The sequence below is a fragment of the Staurois parvus genome, unplaced genomic scaffold, assembly GCF_062004578.1.
Source record: "Staurois parvus isolate SC_StPar_1 unplaced genomic scaffold, SC_StPar_1.0 ptg000696l, whole genome shotgun sequence".
Classification (NCBI taxonomy): Eukaryota; Metazoa; Chordata; class Amphibia; order Anura; family Ranidae; genus Staurois; species Staurois parvus.
In genome coordinates this window covers 8,449,015-8,468,785 of record NW_028318492.1, presented here as the reverse complement: position 1 = coordinate 8,468,785, position 19,771 = coordinate 8,449,015, and the positions used below count along the sequence as shown (strand labels likewise).

General features: G+C 39.6%; 1 protein-coding gene across 1 annotated transcript in view; it reads right to left on the bottom strand.

Moving 5' to 3' along the window:
- DMD (dystrophin) overlaps nt 1–19,771 on the bottom strand; it is a 2,676,943-nt gene that overhangs the window by 2,003,917 nt on the left and 653,255 nt on the right. Inside the window, exon 16 of the mRNA XM_089653005.1 lies at nt 1,445–1,620. Coding sequence (XP_089509131.1) covers nt 1,445–1,620 — 176 coding nt within the window. The remainder of the gene's footprint in view (nt 1–1,444; nt 1,621–19,771) is intronic.

Here is a 19,771-nt window from a genome sequence, read left to right as displayed (position 1 = left end):
AGGGTGCCATTGTCTAGCCTGTAGAGGTCTGTGTGTCCCTCCATGGATATGCCTTCCCAGACCATCACTTACCCACTACAAAACAGTCATGCTGAATGATGTTACAGGCAGCATAACATTCTGCATGGCTTCTCCGGACCTTTTCATGTCTGTCGCATGTGCTTAAGGTGAACCTGCTCTCATATGTGAAAAGCACAATCTGGTGTTCAATGGCAAATGCCAATTGAGCTCTATGGTGTGGGCCAGTGAGCACAGGGCCCACTAGAGGATGTTGGGCCCTCAGGCCACCCTCATGATGTCTGTTTCTGATTGTTTGTCAAAGACATTCATATGAGTGGCCTGCTGGAGGTCATTTTGTAGGGCTCTGGCAGTGCTCATCCTGTTCCTCCTTGAACAAAGGAGCATATACCAGTCCTGCTGATGGATTAAGGACCTTCTACGGCCCTGTCCAGTTCTCCTAGAGTAACTGCCTGTCTCCTGGAATCTCCTCCATGTTCTTGAGACTGTGCTGGGAAATACAGCAAACCTTCTGGCAATGCCACGTATGGAGGTGCCATCCTGGAGAGATTGGACTGCCTGTGCAACCTCTGCAGGGTCCAGGTATCGCCTCATGCTACCAGTAGTGACACTGACTTTAGAGTTTGTCTCATTGTTGCCCATCTAGTGCACCTGTTGTTAATTCCATTAACTCCAAAGCAGCTGAAACTAATTAACAACCCCCTCTGCTACTTAAATGATCAGATCAATATGCCAGGAGTTTAATTGACTTGATGCTATACTCTGATTAAAAAGTGTTCCTTTAATTTTTTTGAGCAGTGTGTCATTGTATGCAGCCTTTTATAAACAATATGCCCTTATTGTTTAAAAAAACAGATATAAACATCTTTCAAAGGACCTAATTAAAGAGTGCATTGCACATTGACCCTGATTTCTGGCTGCTTCCTGCTCGCTGAACTCTTGTAGTTCTTAAACAATTTTTATATTTTATAACATATCTCTGCTAATTTTGTGTTTATAATATACTCTGTATTATATTTTTTTGTACTTTAATTGTACTTTGACCTACCAAATAAATAATTTGTAAACAAAGACACTGGTTTCTGTCAACTGCTGAGCGTATTTAGCAAGCTAGGGCAAATAGCAATGATGATGTGCAAAGTGCAATGGCCTATAGGAACCAGATTTCCAGTAATGGTTGTCAAACTAATGAATTATGAATTATGATAATGAGTTGCTGCATTTTCTAAAATGCTCTTTGCTGCAGTTAGTATGCCTACATATCTTTGCCCATAGGTAAAAATACACACCTACTACTATCTTTATTGCCACAGTACACTAGGTTGCAGGTGTGTGTCTCTCACAATTTTTTTCACACAGCAGAAATGTGTTTCAGCAATAGCCTTGTGTATTTATTTCCTCAGGTGTGCAATAGCCATTTTCTCACCTCTTCCTAAGTTCTGATTCCACAAGGATCTGTCTTTTCTTCTGAGGGGGAGGCGGCGGGAGTTCGTCCTTACCATGCTTAACAAGAATTTGCTCCCTGGTGGTCACCATAGTTACAGTTTCCATTACAGTTGTCTGTGTTAGTGATGTCTGAGTGGTGGTGACAGCCTGTGAAATCTGTGAAAAGTATTGAGACAGAGGTCACACAATATCCCAGAGACTTCAGAGAAGACTGTTTGGAGTGTCAATAGAAAATAATGAGAAACTGCTCTTTGTATGATCAAAGTCTGGCCTCCAGAGCACAATAATACTAAAGGGAACATACAAACACGCAGTTCCGTCTGGCTCAAACAATGTCAATTCTACATCTGGAGAAAGACACTTCTGATAAAATGGTTTTGTTTTACACTATAAATCATGTCAGTTTCATTTTTCAGTGGATAACTTATATTAGGTATGGCTGTGCATTTACAGAGAGTATACACTTTTCACAAAGCATCGACACATCTAGGCTTATTTAATAAAGCAGAGCAAAGTGCAGTGACTGTGCAGTGATGTGAGAAAAGCTGGTTCCCATAGTAAAAAAAAAAAAAATTAAAGTGTATATATAGTCACAATTTTTTGGATAGAGTAGGGAAGGGTTAAATGCCTGTCAGTTCAATTTTTTGTGTGGTGTTGGAAATAATTATTTACAGTTACTGCCATGGAGATGCAATAGGAAGTAAAAGGAAATGTTTCCAGAATGAGGGAACTCCTCCCCTTCCTTTATGGACAGTTGTCAAAGGAACAGGTGTCCCCACTCGAAGATTTCCTCTTTCCCATACACTTTAACTGCTCCGACTTCTGTATACTGAAAGCTGATTGGGTGCTATGTGCTACTGCACTTATAGTTGACTGCTTTATTACATAAGGGATAAACATATGAGGTCCACTAATGCTGTCCACTACTTTGCTATGTCTATTTCACTTTATTCAGTTTTGTCATTGCTAATATAGCATGGATATTGCCATAGGAGGGTTAAGACTCTATTTGCTGCATGAAAACCAATGAGGTAGCTTGGCTTGAGTGGAAGAGCTAGGAAATTTTGAAGAGAGGTTTCATAAAACTGTCATTAATATAGACAGTTATAGATAAAACTGTCATTATTATAGACAGTAAGAGATAAAATATCAGTAGCTGAGGGACTAACCATTAAAACTTTGAATATATATTGTACAAAGGCTTTGATGTGCACACAGTACATCACTGGGAACAACATTTCTTTCTAATAAGTCTGCTTAGTTCCAGCAACCTTGTTAACTTGTTAAATGTCCCAAACATTGTGCGGTTGCTTTGTTTCATATAGGATAAGTTCCCCTCTCTGAACATGGTACATGTTACACCCATATTTAAGGTGTAACATGGAACATGTTCAGCCTCAGAACCCTTTCCCCCGTATTCGCCCCTCCTTGTGGCAGAAAGTCAGGGATCTTCTCCCTGTACCTGGTCACATGCCTGATGAAGGGGTCCTGCGAGACTACGAAATGTTGCCTTGCTGTAACTATGTGATCGTTTATTAAAACCTTTGGACCCATATTGGTGATCCTTGATGTGCTGGTGACATTTTTTCCTTTCTCCCTGTACCTGGCGCCACAATTCAAAGACAGCGGGCTCCATCCACACGGCCACATCATTGATTCACAGATCCCTGTGAATCAATGAACTACAAGAACCAACAGCCTTTGCAGCTTTCAGCTTTTAGTTCGCAAAGAACTATCACGGCTGTTGAGCACTGTGGTAGTTCATTGATTCTTCCTCTCAGTGTAAAACTGCCTGTCTGTACAATGTACGTGCATACAGCTTATGCTAACAGTCTGCAGGAGACCTGCATGGCATCAGCTATCTGCTGATTGCTAGTGCAATGCTTTCCAGGATGCTAAACCAATTAATAATAAATGCACATTTTTATCTGCAAAAAAGTGTGCATTTATTATTTTTTGTTAAAAGGTGAACTTATCCTTTAAATGTTACAGTAATGCCAAGACAATTTTTTACCTTAAACACATGAAAAAATGGATTCTTGTCTAGCTGTTTTTAATGGACCTGCGTAAAGTGTATGTCCAACCATTGAATAGAACACCCTTGGTAGGTATTTACTGCTATCCAGGGCTCCATTAGAGAGAGTTCCCCCCATTTACTGCTCTAATGACAATGGCTTAAAAAAATCAGAAAATCTACAACAGCAACAGACAATACAAATTATACTTATTAGCTGAGTAGGGGAAAGCTGATTTTTATTGCTGTCAGTGTCTCTTTTGCAGATTTCCCCAGACTTCCTATGTGAACTGTTCTTCCACAACTCAAGACAACAGCAGCAATAAGAATTTTTGTTATAGTCACTTATTTTTTGGCTACCATACTACAGCACATTCATGTATACAATAGTTTACTTATAAACTTAAGTTGTTTTGTGAATTAAGCACTTATTTGGTGGCAGTTGTTGTTTCAAGCTTTATCCAGTCATTTGCATTTGAGCTCTTTTTTTTGTACATACTGCAAATTCTTATTATCGCATTAGAAGAAGTCAAACATTTGACATTATTAGTTTATTATGGGAATTGTTTACATAGATGTGCTGAGAAATCAGCTTTGTGAAAGGTTAATTGCATTGTGAAGATTTAGGAAACATTGAGTGGCTATGTGCAGACCAACCATGTTCTTTAACTGTTATCAATAAACTTCAATGCCAAGCAGAAATAATTTGGGCTTTGGCGTATTTTTTTTCTAATACTTACATATAAACATATTATAACATTATTCTTGGAAATTACATTTAGCTGCTAATGGAGATTAGTAGTGTATTGTGATAAAGAAAGTTTAGTAATTCAACACCACTTGATTCACTCAGTACTGAGTAGATTTTATTTTTTTTAATTTTTATAATTTGACTGTAGGTTACACCACACATCTGAAGCCTAGTTTCTGGGACTGCAGACAGCTAACCCCAACTAAGGGAAACCTTAGATCAGTGTTCCTTAACCTTTTTTTATGTTTGCACCATTTTAAAGCCTAGGCACATCCCATACCCCTAATCTAATTTCATGAAAAAAAAACCGCTACTATTCTCTCAGGTATCGCTGTGGGAAAGATATAATGAAGCGAGAAACATATCATGTACTACCTGCCTACCTTTTCTTTTACTTGCAAGAATGCAGACACTAGTTATACTGTTGCCATTTTTCACTCTGACAAACATTGTCAGAAACATTCTTTGTAACACTATCTAAAACTATCAGTGCCTTTGCCAAGGAAGAATAAATACTACCAATCAGATTTTTTGTACTTGCCAGCATAGCTGATACTTGAACTTTCTAATAGAGGGGGCAGCAAAACAGCCATTCTGCAATCTGTAGTGCTGCAGCAAAGCAATTTTTCATCTGTGATTTTTCTTTAAAGTTCTGTTACTAAAGACTTGCTGTTTGCAAGCACCTAACACTAATCAGTGCACAATGTTCATATTTGGTCAATGATGTCACCTGAAATACCCCACCCATTTTTTTACATTCAGTTGCAGTGGCTTGGAGCTGTTGTTCACAGCAAATGGTCGTCAAAACAAGATTATGTTGACAATTCTATTTCTGAATTGAGGGTGGCATTCATTGTGATTGACTTGGATCTTCATTGCTGAACAATACAATTGAGGATGGATTTACATTATGGAACATATTTGGGGGTTTAATTTTTAAAATATATTTTTTTCTGGGAATACATAGGGCTTTTATGTATTTCTTACTCATCCTCATGGGGGACTGTATCTGGGAGCCCCCCTATTTTTAACCACGTACTGTCTGGTCTATAGTACAATGATGGCTGAACAGGAGTGCTGCCATCCTGGGTGGACTTCATATGATGTTCTCCGAGGATTGTCAAATCAGTGTACTGATCTGACAAAATCGGTGTATAAGGCTACTGCCAGTACAATGTTATCGCTGTGACCAATCACAGCAGATCACATGACAGTTGTACACAATTATTGGCTTTCATTCATAGCCATTCATTGTGTACTATTGTGTTGAGCTCTGTGATTGGTCACAATAATCACATGGTACACACAAGGCCAATCACACTGCGTTTGTAGCATAGTTGTGGCCATTCACAGCTTCACAATAGTACATACTGGATGAATGGATGGAATTCATTAACAAAATGTTTACAACAGTTACCATCACAGTTAAAAGCAATCAGAGTGTGTAAAAACAATCTCGATTACCTCCACAGAGTAGTGCAGTGTCACTATGGTAAAAAACAAATTGAAAAAAAATATACTTTTTTTTAACATACTGTTACTAGTCAGTGTCCCTGATTATTGTCAAACCTATTATATGATGACGCTGTACAGCACTGATGACAGTATGTAAAAAAAAATTGTGGAAAAAAAAACAATTTGTTTTCATTTCTGTGCCAAGATGTTGTATCAAAAAACAATAGGCAGGAATGAGTATTGCAGCAACAAGCTGCTATGAGCACTAAACAGCTGGTGATCAAATGGGGCCGCCGGATCTCCGTGACCCGGCGGCGTGCATCAAATCTTGCAGGCTCCTCCAAGACGCGTTTCATACACTAGTACGTCTTCAGAAGGGGTGTGCCATCACTGGTTAGTGCTCATAGCAGCTTGTTGCTGCAATACTCATTCCTGTCTATTGTTTTTTGATACAACATGTTTGGCATACAGCATTCACATGTATGAGGATATTTATCTCTGCTGCTTTTTAACATCTTTCATTAAATATTTTTGACAATACTACACTATGGGTATTTCCATCTGTTGCTCTGTATTGAGCATTTAATCCCCCAGAGCTCCCCCTGGTGACTATTCTACTGTACTGAAGAGGCTGCATCCGTGCCCTTAAAGTGGACCTCTGGTTTGAGAGCATATATCCAGATGATGTTCATCCATCCCGGGGCTGACTCTATTCGTATCCTGAAAGGGACACCCTGGCAGACCTCCGTTTTCTTGATACATTGCGCATTTCCTTTGCACGTCCGGTTAGTGTGCATTTTATACATACCCTGCCCCTCATCGATTCTTACAAAAACTACGACTGTGGGAATAGTATATCACCTCCATTGTGGACTATTAACCCATTTATGAACATCAATTATCCCTCTTGCAAGCTACAGTATTTATGCTCACTTCAAAGTTACATTTTGAGTTATAACAGCTGAAGTGAGAGAGAGAAATAGAATGGGATTTGAAATTGGACAGCAATCTATGCTTGCTGCTATTGTGTCCAGTGCATGCTCATAAATCCCACCATATGTTTTTAGAAGACAGTAAAATGTAAATATTCTTAATATAGTACATTACTTAATTGGCTATGCATGTATATGGAGAACTTGACATTAGTAGAACACTTTAAATGCCAATGGCATGCTTAGTGAAAGGTTTATTTTAGGAGCTACTGTTCTGTTATTTCAAGATTGCCACTGTTACTTGCACCCTATTAAACGTAAATGTATATCCGAGCTCATAATGGGAAGCCACATTCAGTGCAGTATTATTGTACTTCCTGACATAACAGCATTCTTGCTAAAATGTTAAATTCCCTAATCTGTTCTTCTCAGATGTTACTGGTGGTTAGAGGTTTCTGGAGAACATTTGTTCAAAGTAATTCAGAGACGTGTTATACAAAACATCTTCCAGATTTCCTGGTGAATAATTAAAATCAGATTATTTTTTCTCTACACATTGACTTTTTACATACTTTGCAATTTCTAGATCTTAATCTGATTGATCATTCTTGAAAACCTTACTATTTTTCACTTTCTATGCACCTGTTTATGAATAGGCCCTATGTGTTAACAACATTAAAAGATAAATATGGCTTTTTGGTCATACTTCTCTTCTGGTTCACAGGAGTGTACTTAGTTCTCCACTTCTGTGATTCAGAATCAGCTGACAGTGGTCAGCTAGTTGTAGGCTGACATTACAGAGCTGCTGCAGGCTCTGGAATTATCCCAACAATAATGTCTGGATCCAACCAGATATCTGACTAGCAGCTCCATTGAGTGCTGGAGGAGCAGAGCAGAGAGCAGTGACTGACAGTAACCACTCTTTGCTCAGAGTGGACTGAGAACTTAGCGATCAATGGTCATGTAATCGCTCAGTTCCCGGAGTTAGAGTTGGCAGGGGACAGCTGCTGCACCTCACTGATGCTGCAATCATATAAGTATGTGTTTGTTTTTTATGTATCCCACACTTCTTCTTTAATAGGAAAGACTGACTATGTATATCCAGTCATAAGAAGAAAAAAAATCTCTGTGTTTTCAGGCCATGATGGAAGTGTTCATGTCCCCATATGCTGCTACTAATTCCAGGGAAGTGACTAAAAGACAAGGTTTTTGGTCAATGCTCTGTACTATGGTGCATGCATGTGGCATATAAGCCTTTTTCTATCAGTGCCTTAACATATAGATGTTTTCCTTTGTAAGACTAAAGAAAAAAGACTGGATAAGAGTCAGGAGAAATATCTATTGTTTATGAAAAAAAGGAATGACTACATTTTTAATCAATTAATTTGAATTGGTGTTGCATAGTAGAACAACCTCTGCCAAACAGGTGTTGCTTAAAACAAAACTAAATGCAGTATGCTATGTACTTTGAAAACAAGCGATACCAGTTTTTTTTAAATGATCAAAAGAAGCATGAATCTTTTCATAATTTGTGAATAAATTCAATCTGTTGTTAAAATATAATACTTATGAAATTATATGCATTTAATGTTTCACTGAAATGCATTCCAGAAATAACCATCTCACAGTAACATTGCTCACAGCAAGGAAATACTAGAAGAAAATGCATGCAGATTTCTGTAGCCATTGGGTAAATGTGCAGGCAGGCACAAACTACCATTAAGGTAATTTACTTTGTTTTTGTTTTTATCATCACTGAAGTAGGAAAGCTAAGTTTTTATATTGTAGCTCATGGGAAGGTTACATCAGTATAAAATCAGGTTTTTAGAAACAGTCTGCTCATGCAGAATTGATGTAGCATTTGCATAGCAGGAAAGGTACAGCAGCTGTATTATTATGTCCTACCCTTTATTTTGTGAAAAGGCAGTCTGGGCTGAATACAAAACCCACTACCTCTAGTGATCTGGACTACTCTAAGCGAATCATTGATGTATGCTAAACTTTTATCCCAAAAGAGAAACAAAAGTTGTTGGCTAAAAAGTGTTAGCTACCTTAAAGCTTCTCTCAGTAACATTGTGGAAAGGCCCACCATTTAATTTTTTCCTCTGACAAGCTTGACAAGCTTTAGATGGTGGGATTCTTCCTTTTTCTGCTGCTTAACTATTAACTAGAAACTTACACTTACTAAATTGCAGTCTCAGATTGTTTTATCAAGTTTTATTTCTGGAATTACTTGTGCCAAGCTGGTACATCCGGCACTTCTATCCACTCTTAGACCACCCAACTTTTCTCTCTCTTCCTCCAACCCACTGTTTCTTTCTCTTTCTCTCTTTGTTTTGTTTATACACAGCTCTTTATCACCTATGTCCCTTGCTCCTTGATAACCGTGTTATATATTTTCCTATTTCTCATATTGAATAATATGTGATTTCCAACATTTATACCTCCAACTAGTGATTAGTGAACATGGGAAAATTGGTCTTGCTTGTTTGATGTGAAAACATTTAATATATTATGTACTTTCAATTATGGTCCTAGCATATGTTTTTGTTTTCTTTTTTTGCTCATATCATTGGACATTGCACATTTTATTTTATGCCAGTTTGATCTTTGGAGGTTGTTCACCATTGCATTCTGTGTAAAATTTATCTTAGAAATCTAATAAAATTTATTTAAATGTTGAAGTTTGGCTTTAATTTTTTTAATTTTTTAGTCCATCTAAATCTGTGATTTCATCCAAACCTTTCCTCTCCCCAGATTAACAGTGTTGCTATTCAAAGGTGTCTTTGTTAATTCTCCTGTGGAGTCATCCTAAAACAAAAAATTGGTTACTTGCCACATTACTAGGTGAAAATAAAGGGAAAAAAGCCTACCCCCCCCTCACAAATGGAGCCACCGCATTTAATGATTGGTAAGCTGCACTAATATATTTTTTTTGTTTTTAAGGTTGACACTGATTTAAATGTCATACCCAAACCTGAAATCCCAGATTCCTGTCCTAGAACAAAAAACAAACAAACAAAACCCCCCCCCCCCTAAAATTACCCTTTTTGAGTGTAGTAACCTTTGGTTGCCATAGAGACATTACAATAAATTGTATCTGTAAAACATACAATTACTAATTGTATCCTGTGTCAGAATTATGGTACACCAAAAGGAACAGGTCTTTAAAGGCTTATTCACATTTTGTTGTTGTGGTGCAATGCATTACCACATGCACATTAATGTGCAGTATTTTAAGGTAGTCCATCTAAAAGAATGAACTGCCAATTTGCCAGAAAAGACAAATAAAGCAGGGCTAATTAATGTGCAGTGTGTTAAAGAATAAGTTACCTTATTTGTATTTAGATTGTATCATGTATTGTTACCTCTCCCTCCATCAACCCCTCCTCATGACAGCGGGGGCAAGGAATTGTCTCCCTGCACCAGCTATCACATTTTGAAAACAACAGGGCTGTGAGGGGCTACACCCACACATCCATGTCATTCATTCATAGAGTCCCGTCTGCAAGCAGCAGACAGCTAGCTTATAGTTCTCAATGAAGTGTGAGGGCCTTGGTGAGCATCCCCATAGTTCATTATTTCTTCCTGCACTTCAGTAATTTTCTGCCATATGGTAGGTGTGGGTAGACAGTTGTTCTGAGTATCTCTGCAGTAGCCTGACATTGCACCCACAATCTGCTGATCACAGATGCAATGCTGTACAGGCTGCAGTGTAAAAAGAAATAATAAATTTACATTTTTTTTTTTTGCAAAGTCAGGTGCATTTATTAATTGTTTTATTGTATTATTATTATTTATTTTTTTACAAAAGGTGAACTTAGCCTTAAAGGCAGCCCATTTAAAGGAATGTTTAAAACATGGGTTATGCCTGTCCAAGGAAAGTTACTAAAATATGACAGCCCTGGCTAGATATTTCAGCCTCTCAAATGCCATATTTTGCCACCTCACCATCCTCCCTCTAATTGTCAGACGGTATCCGAGTATTACTGAGTGGAGAGAGCATTGAGTTTGTGTATTTCTGCATGCTTGGGCTCTGAGTGTATTCTTCTGTTTAGGGAAGCTGTATTTTCTTTCTGTTTGGTTGGCAACCTTTTCCCATAAATAAAGTGACATTCCTTTTATAACTGGGGAAGACTGTCACTGGCACACGTGATACATTTTATTTTTTTGTTACTGCTGATATTGGGGCTCCGCGTTGCCTAATATCTTGCCATCACAAACTATGATCTGATGATTTCTGTTTTGTAAGTCTCAAAGTGTAAGTGTCAAAATAGTTAAATAAACAAAAAATGAATGTTTAAAATCAAACATAATGTAGGGTACCACAACACTTAGTAATTCATTATCGTGCATTGGAATGTGCTGCAACACATGTGGATTGCCTTGTTCTGGGGTGTCATTGAAAATAAATAGCACTGCAATGCATGAACACTTGCATGGTGCTTTGTGGTACATGCATTAAGATTAAACAGAACCACTCAGAGATGGACTAATGAAAGAATCTAATTATTTAGGCATATATGGGTGAACTGTGTACTATTATTAAAGTTAGATATTAACAATTGCAGGGTATATGGGACACATGGAGCTTAAATGGAAATTATGGGGATGGTAGGGTTAGCACCGTGAGTATAACAGCAGTTATATTAGCAGTGCAGGCACCTTTGCTGCCATCTGTATTTGTGCATCCAATTGACATATATGTCAGAGGTTAGAGTCCATTTGATGTTTGACAACTGCTGTCCTGTCAATTGTCTTGCCTTTCACACTGTCAACTGATTCCTTATAGTGCATAACGGACAAATAAAAAAGAGCTTTTGTGTTAAAAGGAATGTAGACAGCTACTGTATTCTGTAGCGCATTATTATGCACTTCAGGATTGCCATTCCATAAGTCATTAATTCTCTGGAGTTTTTAACCTCTAACCAAGAAGTAATTTGCAACATTGTGCTACAGAAAATCAGGGTATATAGAATCAGTGGGAAGTGAGATTCAAAGCAAAGCTGGTCAAAAATAGCTTTATGGTTAAACCTACCTAGGAGTCTTTTTCTTCAAATCTACTGATACTGCCCCTCTAAATAGCTAAAACTGATTTTTATTATAATCGTTGTAAAGGCTCAAGGTTTTTACTTTCATGTATTCTATGCATGAAATTTAAAAAAAATCTTCTGTGTGCAGCACTCCCCCCAGTCCCTCTAATGCTCACCTCAGCCCCATTTTGATGATTATTATTATTATAATACAGGATTTATATAGCGTCAACAGTTTGTGCAGCGTTTTACAAAATGAAGGTAGACATTACAGTTACAATACAATTTGATACAAGAGGAAACAGAGGGCCTGGCTTGTTAGAGCTTACAATCTAGAAGGAAGGGTTGAGTGATACAAAAGGTAATAGCTGTGGGGGATGAGCTGATGGAGGAAATAAATGGCAGTTTACTAGTTAGAAGCAAGATAGGCTTCTTTAAAGAGAGAGGTTTTCAGGCAGGGGCGGACTGACCATTTGGAAACTCGGGCACTGCCCGAGGGCATGGGGTCAGTAGGGGGCCCCCATGAGATGTCCCTGGTACCTTTTTCATAGGCTTTTTGGAGTTTGGGCAAGGACACAGGGACCGCATGATCCCCTATTGCATGGGGGGCCCCATGAGTTGTCAGTCCGACCCTGTTTTCAGGGTTCGTCTAAAGGTGGATAGATTAAGAGATAGCCAGACAGATTGGGGTAGGGAGTTCCATAGGATGGAAGAAGCTTGGGATAAGTCCTGGAGGGAAGCAGGGGAGGAGGTGACACGGGAACTAGAAAGTAGAAGGTCTTGGGAGGATCGAACAGAGCGGTTTGGTTGATATTTTGAGACCAGGTTGGTGATGTAGCTGGGGGCAGAGTTGTGGATGGCTTTGTAAGTTGTTGTTAGCATTTTGAATATTATTCATTGGGGTGAGTGGAAGCCAATGGAGGGATTGGCAGAGAGGGGTAGCAGACACTGAACGTTTGGTAAGGTGGATGAGCCTAGCAGCAGCATTCATGATGGACTGGAGGGGTATAGCCTATGCATAGGTAAGCCAATGAGGAGTGAGCTGCAGTAGTTGAGGAGAGAGATAACCAGAGAGAGAATTAGGAGCTTTGTGGTATCATTGGTTAAACAGGGGTGTATTCTGGAGATGTTACAGAGGTTGAGGTGGCATGATTTAGACAGGGATTGGATATGGGCCTGAAAGGTTAGTTCAGGATCCAGGGTTACCCCTGGCACCCTGGCATGCAGGGATGGGTTGATAGCGGTGCTATTGATCCTGACCGAGAGATCATGGGAAGAAGCACATGGATTAGGAAATATTATGAGCTCAGTTTTGGTTATATTTAGTTTTAGGAAGTGGTGTGACATCCAGTCTGATATGTCTGTTAGTAAATCGGTGATATGTGAGGAAACTGATGGGGTGAGCTGAGGAGAAGAGAGATAAATCTGTGTGTCATCAGCATAGAAATGGTGTTGGAAACCAATGGGAAGCTATCAGCTGACCCAAGGAAAAGGTGTAGATCGAGAATAGGAGAGGTCCAAGGACAGAACCTTGGGGGACCCTGACAGTGAGAGGAGTAGGAGAGGAGGAAGTAGAATTGTAAGTGACACTGAAGGTGTGGTGAGATAGGTAAGATTCAAACCAACGAAGAGTACAGTAATGGGGACCAAGTAAATAGAGTTTTTTGAGGAGGAGGGAGTGGTCAACTGCGTCAAAGGCAGCCGAGAGGTCCAAGAGTAAGAATATGGAATAGTTTTATCCATCAATGCATAATGTAGAAATTGACTTAATTTGTTTTATCACTAACAATTAATGTTGGTTTTCTCTGTTTTTATAAGCCTTATATTAATTATTTTATTATTTTATCATTATTGAGCAATATGATTAGTGTTAAGTATGCAGTATAATGAATTTTAATGAATTTTTTAGTGGGGTTATGTTATATTTTATGACCACAAGATGAGGCTGTACAGGATCTAAGGATTTTTTCAAGCTTTTTTTCAATCTGTTTAAAGTTTTAATTTTATAATATTGATGTATAATAAACTTAGATAGGATTGTTTGATAAAAAGTCTTTGTTCCATGTGTAATCTGACATCCAGTGATGTTGCAGGCTCTACGGAGTGGAACAGGAACGGTAGTCATGGTTACTTAGATGCTTATAAGCATGTGAACATCACTGAACGGGCTTTCCCTGATGAAGACATGTGGTTGGTGGCGTAACACGTGGGGCGGAGCCTAATGACGTCATTGCTGGCTTTTTACGGAGCGGGAGTTTTAAATTACAAATCGATCTGTTAGTGCTTCTATCATGTGAGTGACAATCTGGAACTATTTTATGTGAAATTTAAACAGTATTACACTATGGGAGATGTCCTCTGTTCTTTCTATATGTGGAGTTAAGCTGAGAAGAGTCCTGTTTATACTGTCATAAAATGGGTGCCTGTCATCAGCTCTCTGCTGCTATCTACAGCATCTTTTTGGAATTTCCATGCTTGGTTGACCTGTATTAATTTATGGGTCCATGGTAGGAGGTGAGCGGCCATCCATATACTATATATTTTTAGGTGGAGGAACACTAAGCCAAGGTGAAGCACTTTGTTTTTTTAAATAGACTTCATTTATCTGGAGCATATCATATTGATTTTTCACCATTCAAGCACTTTACATATTTATATTTCATATTTTGATTGAACTATCACATTTTAATCTGTTTATGGACTATTATGTTTATATGAGTTAGTGCAACACTATTTATGTATGTTTTATGTTTTAATTGTGGGATCACCTTTTAAGTGTTATTGCAGCGGCTCTAATTTATTTGCTAATTCACAAGCTTGACAGCGCACATTGTTTATTTAATTTATTTAGTACGGAATAGTGACCATTGGTTTTAGCGGTTAGTAACGCATTTGCGAGTTTCAGGAGAGCAGTTTCTGTGGAGTGTTGTGGGTGAAATCCAGACTGAAGGGGATCGAGAAGGTTATTCTCACTAAGGTGGCAGCTCAGCCGCTTGTAGACTAGATGTTCAAGGAGTTTGAAGGCAAACGGGAGTAAGTAGGTGGGTCTTAGATTGCTAAGATTGGCGGGGTCCAGTGTGGCCTTTTTAAGTATGGGGTTGACTAGCACATGTTTTAGAGAGTTGGGGAAGATGCCAGCAGAAAGAGAGAGATTGAAGATGTGAGTTAAAGAATGAAAGATAGAGCCAGAGGGCGACTGTAGTGCAAGGAAACAGGGTCCAGGGGGCAGGTGGTTAGGTGGGCTTTAGAAAAAAGTTTACCAACCCCCTCTATAGTAGCTTGGTTAAACAAGGGAAATATTGATTGTGCAGGTGGACAAGCAGTGTAGGGTGAGGGAGATATCTGTACAGTTGAGATCTCCACACAAATTGTATCAATCTTATTTTTTAAGTGATTAGTGATCTTCTGGGCAGTGAGCAAGTTAGTGAGTGGAGGTAAAGAAGGACAAAGTAGAGAGTTAAAGGTAGAAAAGAGTTGATGGAGATTGCATGAGAGGGTGTTAATGAGAGTGATAAAATAGGTCGCTTGGCAGTGTGGAGAAAAGAATTGTATTTAGATAGATTTATATTGGTCAAATATATACATTGTGATCCAGCTATGTGCATGGCAGCCGGGGACTCTTCCTCCTCATTGGCTGAGACAGCAGTGGGAGCTATTGGCTCCCACTACTGTCAATCATAGCCAGTGAGCCAATGAGGAAAGAGCGTCGCTGCTCCATGTGTGAATTGACACACAGGGGTTTATTTACTGAAGCTGGAGAGTCCAAAATCAGACTCACTTCTGCATAGAAACCAATCAGCTTCCAGGTTTCATTGCCAAAGCTTAATTGAACAAGCTGAGGTTAGAAGCTGATTGGTTTCTATGCAGAAGGGAGTCTGATTTTGGACTCTCCAGCTTTAGTAAATAAAGCCCACAGAGTCTAGGCCCAGGAGCAAGCCTGCTTGGGTGCCCCCGTAGCAAGCTGTTTGCTCTGGGGGCACTCAACAGGATGGAGGGGCCAGGAGCGCCGTCGGGTGACCCCAAAAGGGGAGGATTAGGGCTGCTCTGCGCAATACCACTGCACAGAGCAGGTAAGTATAAAATGTTTGATATTAAAAATAGCTGAGACTTTAGTATCACTTTAACTGTAAAGTAAGGATATATATATTTAAGTTCTAGCCCTATGATATGTGTGTAACATGGTTATAGTTCCTCTGCAGGGATAGGGGACTAATAGCTGATTCAGGCAGCTTTCCAGTCACAGGTCTTTCTGTTCTGGTTGTTGACTGGTATATGGCACTTATAGTGTGAAGCATAGTCACTGTGTTTAGAAAGGGGGGGGGGGAAGTGAGTATGCGGGTATAAGGATGGACACTTAGCAGTCATGTAGGCATGCTGGCCTGGATTAAAAATACAGCACTAAGACCCAACTCTAAAACATAGGAGTAGCTGTGAAATTAGGTAATATTCTCTGTTTGAGGAAACAGTGAGCCATTGGGAGATGGTGATTGAATCTGGTGTTGTCTAGAAGTTTCCCAGATGTCATGCTATGGGCAAGAAAGTTTGGCTATCCTGGTGAAGGTGTAATGTGAAGAGCAGAGTCCAGTGTAAGTTGTTCTATAGCCCCTGGAAGAAACTAAGTAGGGAGAGTAAGTATCTTAAAACAAACAAGACTGATGAAGTTCCAGTTATTTTAATGTTATGTTATTTTATGTTGTGGGTGGGGAAGGTTGGAATGGTGGAAAGTCAATTCTTTGATTGAAAGTCTGCTTTAAAAACTAGTCTATCAAATCCATTTCCATATTTTGCCACCTCTTCTGCTTGAAACTGTTCAAATTTCTTTTTAGTAAGCTATCTGAATATGCTCTTTTTTGTTATCTACTTGGCCAACATCATAATGCTGCAATGTAAACCAGTCTGTGTTAGAAAATTCTGTTTGCTGATTTTCAAATTCTGACTATAAAGTCTTCTAATCATTGCAAACAATTTGACATTCATGTATTTCCTAAATTGTCAGGCATCACTACTTTCAGCAAAGCATGTCTTTAGTAATAGCTACTTTGAACATTAAAATTTACAAATGTGACACATCAAATGACATCCGTTTATTAGCATGATTTATTTAAAGGATAACTGTTTCTCTGTTGAGTTGTGATGAGATTGTGTAAAACTTTGAAGTGTCATTTTGCTGCTCTTAGCCTGAGCAGTTTTATGACAGGACCCTGTAGTGAAGATATTGCACAAAGATTGTGGAGTTCAAGCTGGAATGTTAGATTGGTTATATTAGGAGCCAGAATTTACTTAATGTCAGTGTGGAGACAAGAATTTTCTGTAGCCAAAATATAGATGTAGAGCTCAGGTGTATTTATGAGTCTTTTTATTTATTGACTTGGCAATTGGCGATTTGTGCCTTATAATGGTAGGTGGGACAGCTTTATGATTCCTTTAATGAAGTCCATATGTCTATTTTTCATCAGGGCAGGTTGTGGACAGCTGAATAGCTTGAACAAAATGAGTACCTTTTCTTGATTAAATGTTCTTAGCTAGGAAGTCTAAATATTTTAAGCAGGTATTTTACACATGATGAAAATAAAGAATGTTAAAGAATGTTAAGCTTTTTTTGTTTTTTTTTTGCACACAGTTGTATAGCATGCAGCATGTGAAAATATATGTTGGAGAGAAAGAACAAGGCATACCTGCCCATAGATTTTGTTTTAAACTCTAGAATTGCTTATGAACCAGGTCACTTTTTAAAATTCATATGTTGGTGCCCTGAAGCCATTTAATCCTGGGTCTCAGAAGATGTACTAAATATGCACAGCTTGGGAATGCACCATTTTATTGGCAAGCTCACAGTCATTTAGAATGGATTTATTTACACTCCTTACTCACCTAAAGCTGCAGTCTCCTAAAAGAGACAGATATTACATAAGATCAAGTGACAGCAAGGCAGTTGCTGTCCTGCTCAAGGGAACGGTTAAAATCTTGCTTAAAGTGAATCTTTGCACAGATGCTTATTTAAGTGTTTACACATTGTGAAGCAATAAATGAAGAACTTTTTTTTTCACTCTTATTCACCTTTGGTAGCTGTAGACATTTTTTTTATAGAAATTCACATTTAAATTTCACAATATAAGCATTGAAATTGCAGCAGTTTTTACCTTATTTCTATAAAAAGCAGAAACCTGGCAGCCTGTCAGTATTCTAATGTAAATACACAGCAGGTGCTTTAACCACTTGCCTACCGGGCACGTATACCCCCTTCTTTACCAGGCCAATTTTCAGCTTTCAGCGCTGTCGCATTTTGATTGACAATTGCGCGGTCATGCAAGATTGTACCCATATTAAATTTTTATAATTTTTTTCTCACAAATAGAGCTTTCTTTTGGTGGTATTTACTCATCGCTGGGTGTTTTACTTTTTGCGCTATAAACAAAAATTGCAACAAATTTGAAAAAAAAAGTTTCTTTGTTTCTATTATAAAATTTTGCGAACAGGTAATTTTTCTCTTTCACTGATGTGCGTTGAGGCAGCACTGATGGGCACTGATGGGCACTGATAGGCAGCACTGATGGGCACTGATAGGCAGTACTGATAGGCAGCACTAATGAGGTGGCACGGATAGGCAGCACTGATAGGTGGCACTGATAGGCGGCACTGATGATGGGTGCTGATAGACAGCACTGATAGGTGGCACTGACTGGCATCACTGCTGGGCACTGACTGGCATCACTGCTGGGCACTGACTGGCATCACTGCTGGGCACTGACTGGCGGCACTGTTAGGCATCGAGTGGCGCAACTGCTGGGCACTAACTGGCACAACCGCTGGGCACTGACTGGCAGCACTGCTTGGATGCACTGATGGGCACTGGTGGGTGGCACTGGTGGGCACATGTGGGTGGCACTGGTGGGTACAGGTGGGTGGGCACAGGTAGGTGGCACTGCTGGGCACAGGTGGGTGGCACTTCTGGATGGCACTACTGGGCACAGGTGTGTGGCACTGCTGGGTGGCACAGGTGGTTGCACTGCTAGGCACAGGTGGGTGCACTGCTGGGCACAGGTGGCTGCACTGCTAGGCACAAGTGGGCAGAAATGGTGGGTGGCACTGCTGGGTACCGATCATCAGGGCACTGATCATCAGCAATTGCATTTCCCTGTGATCAGTGTGTCATTGGACACGGCTGATCACGTGGTAAAAGACCGATGTGATTGGCCTTTTACCACATCACGTGATCAGCTGTGCCCGTAGGACACAGGGGGCGCGTAGGAGAGCGCGTTCTGGGAGGACGTAATATGACGCCCTCCCAGAACTGGCCGGCCGCAGTGTAGCCATCATTCGGCTATCTGCGGTCGGCAACTGGTTGAAGAAGATGTTTCACTTCATTTTTTAAGCCATTTAAAAATCCCAAAGGAGCCAAGTGCATGTAGCACTTGGTCCCGCTCCGATCCGTCGTATGCTTGCTGAGCAACATGCTTGGACAGTTTTCCCCTCTCTCATCACTCCCCTGTTTTTCAACCATGCTGGTAGAAAGAAAAGAAATAAATCGTGAGGGATGATTGAGAGTGCTCATCTCTGGCAGCAGGGGTCCTCCATCATTCAGCACAGCATGGGGCAGGGTAAGCTTAATTTATAAACAAAATTAAAAGATCAGTCAGCTATCTGGCAGCGTAATGGATGCTTCTGGCAGATCTGTCAGATCCACCACACAGCCTTGCACTGCTGATTGATGGTTTACTGCTGAATTAACAATCAGTGCTGGTAAGGCTGTGTGATAGAGCTGGTGGCTTCTAGTAAACATACATGGCACCTGCAGATCATAGACACAGGCCAACAGTGCTGTCTGATCTCTTACTAATGTGATTTAAGAGTTAGCACTGGCAGGACCTTGTCATAAATCTCCCAATTCCATGTATGTTTAGCAGCAGCCAGCAGTTCTATACCACAGTCCCGCAACACAATGTTTCTTTAAATGATAAGTCAGCTTTGGGAGGGAAAGGTGGCTTCAGTGCTGGCTGTAGCCCCCCCAAAAAACTATGCCAATAAATTGGTTTCAAGAAAGGGATGAAATTACGTCACATCACTTATAGAAACATAATGTAATTTTATTTTTAAACCGATTCATGAACCTAAATGAGATGCA